We start from the raw sequence: 11,219 nt of genomic DNA on the forward strand, positions 1-11,219 counted from the left end.
GAATGAAGTATCCACATGTTGGTCTTCCTTCTTCTTGGTTTTCTTGTGTTTTGAAAATTGTATCTTGGGTATTCTAGGTTTCTGGACTAATATCCACTTATCAGTGAGTGCATATCTAGTGAGTTCTTTTGTGATTGGGTTGTCTCACTAAGGATGATATCCTCCAGATACATCCAGTTGCCCAAGAATTTCATAAATCCATCGTTTTTAATAGCTGAGTACTACTCCATTGTGTAAATGTACCATAGCTTCTGTGTCCATTCCTCTGTTGAGGGACATCTGGGTTCTTTCCAGCTTCTGGCTATTATAAATAAGGCTGCTATGAACATAGTGGAGCATATGTCCTTATTACCAGTTTTCCCTGGAATTTTAAAAAGATTTACTTTCTCCAAGGCTCTGAACTTTCACAATGCTGTGTGTTAGGTCTTGTTTTGTTTCCTTTTCTATTGCTGTGATAAAACTTTATGACCAAGGCAACTTATAAAAGAAAGCATTAATTGAACTTAAGGTTTCAGAGTGTCAAAGTCTATGAGAGTGGAGTAAAAGCATGGCAGAAAGAACAGCTGAGAGCTCACTCATCAAAACCAGAAACAGGAGGCAGAGAGGCACACGGGAACAATGCAAGGCTTTTGGACCTCAAAGCTTGCCCCTAGAGACACACCTCCTCCAACAAGGCCATGCCTCTTAGTCCTTCTCAAACAGTTCCACCAACTAGAGACCAACCATTCAGTTATACAAGCCTGTGGGGGCCATTCCCATTCAGAACATCTACAGATTCGTTATGCACATTATTTTGAACCTGCTTGCTTGGGTCTGTTCCTTTGTTTGCCCTGCTTTTCCTAGATTCCTGTTTTCTGAGTATTTCATCGATGGCTGCTCATTGAGTCTCTTGCATTTCTTGTGTTTGTGTTTGCTAGGTTTTCTCAACTTCTCAGACTCACTGAAGCCTTTTTTTTTTTTTTTTTTTGGTAGCACAGGGTTAGTCTAGGAATTCCTAAGAGTACATTTGATTGCTGAGTGGATATTCTTCCCTCTGTGTTCAATGGCACCAGGAATAAATCTTATTTTTTTCTGTCTGAAACTATTCCTAATAGTCCTTTTGAATCATTCCCATTTGGTTCCAACTAGCTTTTTGATCCACTTATGTTAACATTTTACTTAAGGGTGAAGACAGACAAGGAGATATTTTGTGCCCTGTAAGTTCGATTTTCAGCAAAAGGTCATCTGATGCTGACCTTTTGCTCCCCTCAGCGTGAGCACATTCATGTCTTGTCTTGCATTAGTGATGATGCTAGGAAAGAAATCTCTGAACCAGCTAGAAGTTGCAAGCCTCTCTGTTTGTGGTAAAGAGTGAACCTTTTCTTAAATCATTAGCTCATCATAATTACAGAATCCTGTGTACCATGAACTCCATTAGAATTTGAAAAAGGTGCTTAGACTGTCTAAGGCTAAAGTTGAACTCTGTCCTCATGGCCTTCTAAGTTCTGCATTGTAGTTCAATAAAGCATGTGTGTTGTTGTTCTTATGTTGTTGTTGTTTTAGTTCTGAGAATTGAATTCAGGGCTTTGTCCACATCAGTTGCTCACACATAGAGTTACATCCCCACCTGATTGCTTTTGTATGTCTTATACAATGGGCACACTGTGTTAGTTTTACTTGGTAGTTTCTATTAACAGTTCCACTATGGCCTCAACATTAGACTGAGCATGCGTATGTGAACTTCTCTGTGTCGTTGCTGTTATGTGGCATAGATCGGTGTAGCTTTTGAAGCTTCTCCTTTGGGTGGACTGTTGAGTTAACCACCACTTGACCGACTGCTTTCTATATCCCACACTGCTGTTTTCATTTCCTCCAATTGAACCCCCTCTATCCTCCCCTCCTGCCCAGTACTTGTGAATCAATTTATTCAAATAAATCCCTCTGCTATGGTTTTAGAATTTTTGATAGGGGAATATTCAATGAAAATTTCCACTATATCATTTATATCCTCAGCCCAGGTAAAGTTTAAATGGAAGAATGATGGCACCCAAAACAAACAAATGAACAAACAACAAAATTGAAACCAAAAATTAAAAAAAAATACAGTAGTCAAATGAATTAGTGAACATTTACCTCCATCTCCAAACTAAACGCAAACCCAGAAAAGCTTAGATTTTCATTACGGTTACCTTTAAGACTCATCATCAGACTGGGGGACTCTGAGGGTGTTGCAGTGTCTCCCTTTTTTCTCAGACAAGACTGTGAATCATTCTTGACTACCTCTTCAGTTAGTCCCTGAACATGTCTTAGGAAGATTATATTTTATAATGATCATATCTAGGTAGAATTATTCTCATTTTTCTTACGTTAATTGTTTCCATACTTCTTCCTTCTCTGTACCTCCCGAAGCCTGGTGCTCTAGAACAAGCAATGTTAGATGCCTTAGTGATGGATCGGGTAGACTTCGTGAAACTTTTGATAGAGAATGGGGTGAACCTCCACCGCTTCCTCACCATCCCCCGGCTGGAAGATCTCTATAACACAGTGAGTATGGAATACTTCATGTCCCATCCTCAGGATTTATTTGCTAGTTAGCTTAGGGCTTGCCTATCTTCCCCAATGCTCATAGTTTTCAGAAATGTAGACTTACTGTCCAACTTAAGTCACAACCTTACCAATTCCAATTTATTTTAAGGCATAGACAGTAGTATGAATAAGAACAAATTTTATGTGAAGTTAACCTTAATGTGTTGCTCTTGGTCCAATATGATGGATCACTGGGTAAAGGCACTTGTGGCCGAAGATGACAACCAAGTTCAACCCTTGAGAACTGAATAGTGGAGGGAGAAAACTGACTTCAGAAAGTTATTCTTTGACCTCCATGTATGCACACTTGTACACACACACACACACACACACACACACACACATCAAATACAAAAATAGAAGATTTTCTTTTAAAAAAAATGTTCTTAAAACTTCTCTGTCCAAAACCTTTTGTTGAAACGGATCTGGCCTCTCCACCGTGAAAATGACCATTGCTCATGCCAAGTACCTTCCTGTCCCTTTCGGTAATGTCCTCTCCTCAACCAACATTCACAGCTGACTTTCTCATTATTCCAGTTAGTTAACAGTGATCTCTTTCCAGAATTTGAAATACTTGTAGCTTCTGAGCACACAAACCTTCACACTGCTGGCTAATTTTAGGATATTTGTTACTTCCCATTGTCCATTAATGTGAACACTTCCTTGAACTGTTTAGAAAGCTAAATATCGTAAGGACTCAACAAAATACCAACTGATAGAATGTATTTGTGTGCCAACAGATGTGATTATTTGGTAGAATTTAAATATATTAAAAGATAGTAGAAATGCTCAAAATTGGTGGCTTTTACCACACAGCATCCTAATAGCCTTATTAGCTCTCTCTGTGAATATGCTTTGAAAACTATTTTTGCATGATCATAGCTTCTCTTAGGAAACCCCCTCTTTTAGGATTAAGTAGTCTAAGGTTCATTACCAAAGATGTGGAAGAGTTTTGATATTCTGGGACATGATCATTAAAGTAAATGACTCTTTCTTCTGTTTTTAATCACAGAAACAAGGACCAACTAATAAGTTTTTGCGTCATCTTGTCCAAGATGTAAAGCAGGTAACCAAACTATGAAAGTTGAAGATACTCTTTACATACTGCCTTAACTTTGAGATGACAGAATAAAAGTTTGTAAACTGTAGGCTTGGATTTTATTGTGAATTATTTATTCTTTGTATATGGGATTCTGCATACCTTAATCACCACATTTTACTCTTCTTGGTTTCCCCTCTTTGTTTCTGCTTTTTAAATTTTGGCCCATCAAATAAGTGACACTAGCCATGGCAAACATAGCTCAGAGGGGTGTGGTTCAGTGGGATGATGCTCATGTAAGACCCCAAGTTCCATTGTCACCACCTCACAAACAAAACCAAAGCAAACAGGTTAGATTTTGTGGGTCATGGTTATGATTCTCGCTCTCAGGAGGCTGAGGTATGCGGATCTAGGCTGCATGGACAGGCTGGGCTACATATTTGACCCCGTCCCAAAAGAAGCAATCAAAATAAGCAAAGAAACATAATCAATGGCACATCCACCCAGTGGATTATAGTCATCATACAGCCGCAGAGTAGAATGCAAGCAGCACAGGACTTTTGGTGATGCCAAGGGGGTAATTTCAGATGTTTTTCATTGACATCGTTTTGAGTATCAGTGACCTCTTAGGGGTGCAAACAATGGTTTAGTACATCTAAGCCCTAAGGCAGGGAGTTAGGAAGGTTCAATATCCTTGTGTATGATTTTTCTCAGAGTGTTCTCATTGAATGTTGAGTAAAACAAATCTTGAAAACTTCTGAAACAAATGAAACAAAATGAATGAAGGTGTCTTTCATTTGTCACTGTGGTAAAAAGCCACCCACAGTACACTTTAAGAGTCCTGTCATTTTTTGAAGCTTGGTACCTCACTGCATAGAGTGTGGACTTTCTGCTTCTGTTGACTTAGTTGGAAAGTCAGATGAAAGGAACATGTTTACTTGGCAAATTTGCAGTAAGCAAAATTGCCTACATGGATATAAGTTATATTGATTTCAGCTATAGCAAAATGACTTGCCTAAATTATTTTCTAAGACTATATTTCGATATGCCGAGGAGAAAGGGATGGATAAGTTGACTGTTGTCTTCTGAGAACATGGTAAGAGACAGAGAGGAAAACTGGAAGGTGTGACTTCATGTTATTTTTTACAGCACACCCTTCTCTCCAGCTATAGAATAACACTCATCGACATTGGGCTGGTAATAGAGTACCTCATTGGTGGAGCATATCGGAGCAGCTACACTAGGAAAAGTTTCAGAGTTCTCTACAACAACCTCTGCAGAAAACACAAGGTAACATCATTGGAAGGTACTCCAATGAGAGGGCAGGGAATTGTGAATTGCGGGTTTTAGGAAAATGGCTGATGGAGTCTCAGGGGCAGTAGCTTCTGTAATGGGCCTTCTACTTGAGGACATGTGTCATCTGATGGACGTAGAGTACTGTGCTAATGTTTTTCATGCTGGCATGAAATGAATAAAAAACTTCTTCCAGGAAACATATCGATGAATAAATTACCCACAATATAAAGTGGGATGTTGTATGTGCTGTATTGACATAGAAGTGGTGTGATGAATCTGGCAAGAAAGCAGCTGCTTCCTTTTTTTCCTTTTGTAAACAAAGTGGTCAAAGGTCAAACACTTAATAGATTTACTTCTATAAACTATCAATGGCCTATAGTCTGGAGACTGAATATTGGTCTAAACATGAAATGATTGTCTTGGAAGATGAAAATGGAATGAACTTAAAAAGAGAAATGCTTTTACAGATGAGAATATGTTTTCTGTCATAGTTTTGGGGTACCAAGATTATAAAAGGGAGAGTTGTCATCATAGACCCATAGCCAGAGGAGCCTCATTCTTTTTAGAGATATAGACACCAGAAAAAAGAGCACTGGACACGGATGTTGAGAGAAGAGTGCAAACAGAAAATGCAGTGCTCGGATCTCAGGGCGGGGTTCTGCAGCAACGCTGAGACCTTTGTCATGGGTGGACAGGGATGAGACCGGAATGTGGCTTGAGAGGAGGTTCCATGAAGAATATCCAGCTACTTTGGACCTTTATAAAGAATTGGAGGGAGTGATAACCCCATTTAAGTGAACAGAGCAACCCCCAAATCATGAAAAACACACGGAAACCCTCATCTTGCGGAGGAAATAACCTCTCCTAAGATTTTTGGAGGCTAAAAGACACCCAGTGTCAGCCACCGCCTTTAAAAAGAGTGACACTGCTATACGGCAGTGGGGACAAGGTCACCATGTGGCCTTGGTGAAGTCATTTCCCTGCTTACTAAGAGACTCCGTTTCCTGTTCCTTCCGTAAATGGCCCATCAATATGACATGTCCCATTTCACTAGTTGTTTTCCCCTAAGGATAAAAAATGATGCTTCAGAGTAGACTGCAAGCAGATGACCACAGTGCTAACAGCTACATGGTGTGGAGTAGCATGGTCTGACATAAACTCCTATTTGTCTCCTTACTTGGTATATGAAACATAATCTGTCTGTGTTCCCACTCTTCTGTCTAAGAACCAAACATATTAATGTCCTGCTCATAAAATTGTGAGAAAACCAACCCTCCAATCCTTGTTACAGAGCAAGCTTTGAGTGACTTAGCAACAATATTCATTATGGTTATTAGCATGTTGATATGGTTAATTTTCTATTACAATAATGATGAAAATAACTTGGGTGTTGTCTCTGAAGTACTGACTTTATTTTATGTTCACTTTTTATCCATAGAACACAAAGTGAAGGGGTTTTCAAAACCTATGGTTTGTATCCCAGGCTCTTAAATCAGTCCCTATTTTTCTCTTTTTCTCCTTGCTGATGCTTCATTTGATGGCCGTGCAGTGGAGAGATCATATTATCACCTGGAAAAATTCCAGAACTTTCTAACTTCATTTTAACCTTGTGAATGGAAACTTTTTCTTATCAACACTATAAAATTTTATTACCTGTTTTGGACTAGACTTGAGGCTAGAACAGCTATTGACTCTTAAGGAATTTCCATACAGGAAAGGAATTCAGATGCATAATATGGAACAAAAGAGTATGCTTTCTAAGATGTCAGGAAATAGTGTTTATCAGAAGGAGTCTAGGAGATGCTATTGCGTGAGTAATCTCCAGAGACATTAATTATTAATCCTGGACAAGAGACAGAAGTGTTGAGTATTTGAGACGACATATATTTATCTTTCACTGTAGTCTGGAAAAGAAAATGATATCACTACAATAACGTTTTTTTGTTTATCTCTCTTTTGTTTTCTTTAATAAACAAAATGACAACCCATACCAGAGTGTGAGCAGCTTTGCTCAGGGCCTCTCCCAGCATCCTCTTCATCAGAGACATTCACTGAGACATAGAAAGGAGTCTTCTGACAGCACACTGCACTCCCAGTTCTTCAGGACGGCCCAGCCCTACAAATCCAAGGTGCACCCCTTTGTTGGTTGAAAACAAAGTTGGTTTTGCAGACTGTGATGGCTTCTTCATTGACACTGGAGAAAGGGAGGTGCCAATGAAGAACCATTCCCCAGTATCATAAATAAACACATGATGTTCTTCAGAAAGATCACTGCTGGTCCTGCTGGTCTTTAGCAGCCCAGGGCCCTGACAAGCCAGCGAATGTCTGCGCTTGCCCCTTAGGTTCTCTTCCTTGTTTCCACCTCTGCCCTGTGCAGTTGGTGACTGAGGCAGGCTGTGCATGCCATGGTGTTAAGTATTCTCTTAACCTCCCCACTCAAGCCTTGTTGCTATGAGGACCACTCCCTTTGTAGCTCTCTGTTTTTGGGAGGTGGTCCTTTTGTATCTTCCTTTCCCCAACAAGGTCTTTCTGGAAGTTAGTTTTATCTTAATTTTCAGTCTAACAAAGATGTTGATTGTGTGTCTTTAGCCTACTCTTCTCTGGGGCAGAGCGCTTTTGCTTAGGTGTCTCCATGGAAATCAGGAGCTGTTGGCCAGAAGATGCTTCCTTTCCACCGCTGTTGGCATGGCCCTTAGTTACCATTAATGAACAGATAGTTTTTAATCTATAGAACGATAGGAGAAGCACTCTAATAGTTTTTGATAGGATGCCTCCAATTTCAACTAGTTATTTTAAAACCTCTGTTATTTTTGAAGCATGATGCTGAGTATTTGGTTTACTTGGGAAGGTGAGCAGGTAGAGGTGGATGATGAGAAATAGTTCTGCATTTCTCAAGGTGGTAAACCTTATACAGGGCACTGATTCAAGAAAGGAAGCTGTACAAAGGCACACAGGGAATTTGGGTGACCTGTTGGGTGAGCTGGAAAGGGTGAGCTTGCCAGGGGAATAAGACTTCAGAATAAAATAAAGCCAACACATGCACTTGAATGTGGCTGGCAGCACCAGTGACACCCTTCAAAGGAACAATGACAAATCACCTTGTCAGTGGAGAAGTAAAGAACCTTTAAAATATAATTCTTACTTACCCAAATAGATTAGCATCGAAGTGCACATTGTGCTTGCTGGTTCATCCTAGGATGTTCCACATGCTTTTGAGACCAGGTTGAACAACAGTCAGGACGGTGTTTGAACTCTGTCCTCCTGACCTTCTAAGTTCTGCATTGTAGTTCAATAAAACATGTGGTTTTGTTTGTCTGTCTGTCTGTTTGTTTGTTTTGTTGTTTTATTTCTGAGAATTGAGCCCAGGGCTTTGTGTACATCACTTGGTCACCATGCTACAGAGCTCCATCCCCAGCTGATTACTTTTGTAGGCCCTTAGACAGTGGGCACACTGGGTCAGGTTTACTGGATAGTTTCTACTAACTGTTCCACTCTGGTGGATATCTGGGCTCTTTGATCCTTTTACTTTCTTTTTTCTTCAGTGCTGGAATCTACCAGAGGTAGCCAATTATTTTAAAAAGTACCTCTAGGATACTTTTAGCTGTGTTACATTTAGCTGAACATCATGCGTCTGAGTCCTTAGGATTTTGTTTTCCTTTGCGACAGGAGAAGCCTGAAGACTCTCAAAAATCAAAGAAGAAGTCCAAGGAAAGGCACAGCCTGTCAGAGGAACCTGAGGCTGCTGGCTTTATCTACCCATATAATGACCTTCTGGTGTGGGCGGTGCTCATGAAGAGGCAGAAGATGGCCATGTTCTTCTGGCAGCATGGAGAGGAGGCCACAGTCAAGGCAGTCATCGCTAGTATCCTCTACAGAGCCATGGCCCGGGAAGCTAAGGAGAGCAACATGGTGGATGACACTTCAGAAGAGTTGAAAAATTACTCAGAGTAGGTCTTCTCTCTTCACACTAAACACCAACAGTTTTGGGAAACACGTTTTACTCTCTCATTTTATCAGAGGATAAATAGACTTGTTTAGAACTGTGTATTTTATTCAGGCATTCCGCCCTCTGCCCCCATCCTCCCTTACAGGAATAGAACCAGTAGGCTGTGTAAATGGTTTTATTGGAGGGGGTTGTAAGAGAATTGACCTAAGTGGCTATGGTAGCTGAGAACTCCTGACACAACTCTGTGGAGCCTGGAGACCCAGGGATGCCAGAAACATGGCCAAGTCCATGCCCAGAGCTCCACAACCATCAATGGTGGGGTCCTCACTGAAGGCCTGTGAACTGGGGAGGGGGGGTGCTGGCGCTGTGTGTGGTGCAATCTTCAGGCCTCAGAGCCTGGACTGCTAGTGTCCAGGGCAGGTGACAGGTGTCTCACCTCTCAGGGGCAGAGGCCAATTCATTTTCTGTACTCATCTTTTCTGGGCCCCTTGAGAGACCAGGTAGTGCTCATCCAACTTGAAAAGGCATATTTCTCACATAATCCACTTAGTCTCGCATGCCAAGCTGTGGGAACACTATTATAGAGAAAGTATAATATCAAGTTTTAGGCATTCCTTAATCCTGTTCACCCAGCTTCAGGCACTCTTGTAGTAAAGGGTCCCTAAGGGTTGGAAGGAACTCTATGGAATGTAGGAGATCTGAGTTCCATGCATAACTACTTTTGAATTGTGCAGGTCAGCCTTTAATTCTTTAACACAGTTGATGATTTTGAAATGAATGATGCTGAAGCTCTTTGGAGTCTGGTGTCTTTTATGTTGCTAAGATCGCTGCTTACCTTAGGGTCTTTCAGGCTGGGGAAGCAAAGGCACACATGGTAGCAAAGGGCTAGGAAGTAACTGGTGGGGTTGCAAAGGAGTGGACTTGTTTCCACTAACCTGATTACTCAAGGGCAGCAGACCTGGGAACAGAGAACAGAGAGAAGTGCAGTGAACTACGGAGCTGATGTAGTGCTTGAGTTACCAAACTAGAGCATTTTCAGAGAAGAAAGCTGCCTAGGACATTTCCTGAGAGTTTCTGGGTCTAGCTTGTTAAATATCTAAGGATTTTGTATAATAATAATTAATATAATAATAACAATTAATAATAATAATAATAACAATAACTACATTGAAAATGATAATAATGATCATGATAATAATAAAATATATGGTTTCATGATGTTTCTTGGGCACAGTGTCAGAATTTCTCTATTAGGTGTTTTCATGTAGACCTGCCTACACCAGGCTTAATATAGCACATCACACAGTGTGGGATAGCTTCTGTCCCAAACACTGACTTCTATTCTGAGCCACCAGGAAAATACAACAAGTTGTCTTCCTTCCGTATGAGACACAGATCCATGTCTGAGTAGCCGTCTTAGTTTCTGGTGGTGGCGATTGAGCTGATGTTTCTTATCCAGCCAGTCTTGTTTTAATCAGTTCACTGGTGTTTTCTGTGTGCCGTCATCAATCTTTGAAGATGTTTTTTGGGCTCCTCCGATCCACCTGTGTTCTCTCTTCACCTCCTCCGTGTCACCAGGCAGTTTGGCCAGCTCGCCCTGGATGTATTAGAGAAAGCCTTCAAGCAGAACGAGCCGATGGCCATGAAGCTGCTGACCTATGAGCTCAAGAATTGGAGCAATTCCACCTGCTTGAAACTGGCAGTGTCTGGAGGTCTGCGCCCTTTTGTGTCGCATTCCTGTACCCAAATGCTGCTGACAGACATGTGGATGGGGCGTCTGAAAATGAGGAAAAATTCCTGGCTGAAGGTACGCTCTCTTGCCCTATGTCGTATTGTCAGTGCTGTGTGAAGGCCGGTGCTTTTGAGTTTTTCAGGTGGGTACCTCTGGCCAGCAGTAGCTTCCTGCAGGTGCACAGATCGCTCATTCTTAGGACTCTCTGGAAACCACTTTGCCAGAGTGACTTTTCAAAACTGGATGCTTGTACCTGCTCTGCCACCACAGAGCCGTTCCTGGGAGAGGGTACAGTGAGTTACAAGCAAATACAAGCAACACTTCCCTGTGCCAAATAACAGTGCCTCTGAGAATTCCAACAGAAATGAGGCTTTAAGGGGCTACATAGCTTAGAATATTTGAACAACATACACAAAGGCTTGGGTTTGGCCCTTAGCACCACAAAGTAAATAAATATTAATAGGCAAGAAAATAAATAAATTAGCAATTTTTTAAATTATTATTTTCTTTATTTACATTTNAAATGCTATCCCGAAAGTTCCCTATACCCCCCTGCCCCTGCTACCCAAAACACCCACTCCCACTTCTTGGCCATGTCCTTTCATTGTGCTGGGTCATATAAAGTTTGCAAGACCAAGGGG

The 11,219-nt window shown here is 41.1% G+C and overlaps 1 protein-coding gene across 3 annotated transcripts in view; it reads left to right on the plus strand.

The window, feature by feature from the left end:
• Trpm6 (transient receptor potential cation channel subfamily M member 6) overlaps nt 1–11,219 on the plus strand; it is a 146,893-nt gene that overhangs the window by 53,737 nt on the left and 81,937 nt on the right. For all 3 annotated transcript variants that reach the window (XM_029537897.1, XM_021220067.2, XM_029537891.1), the window contains exons 12-17: nt 2,389–2,523; nt 3,578–3,631; nt 4,754–4,894; nt 6,895–7,029; nt 8,567–8,847; nt 10,425–10,653. In XM_029537897.1, coding sequence (XP_029393757.1) covers nt 2,389–2,523; nt 3,578–3,631; nt 4,754–4,894; nt 6,895–7,029; nt 8,567–8,847; nt 10,425–10,653 — 975 coding nt within the window. The remainder of the gene's footprint in view (nt 1–2,388; nt 2,524–3,577; nt 3,632–4,753; nt 4,895–6,894; nt 7,030–8,566; nt 8,848–10,424; nt 10,654–11,219) is intronic.

The sequence above is a fragment of the Mus pahari genome, chromosome 1, assembly GCF_900095145.1.
Source record: "Mus pahari chromosome 1, PAHARI_EIJ_v1.1, whole genome shotgun sequence".
Classification (NCBI taxonomy): Eukaryota; Metazoa; Chordata; class Mammalia; order Rodentia; family Muridae; genus Mus; species Mus pahari.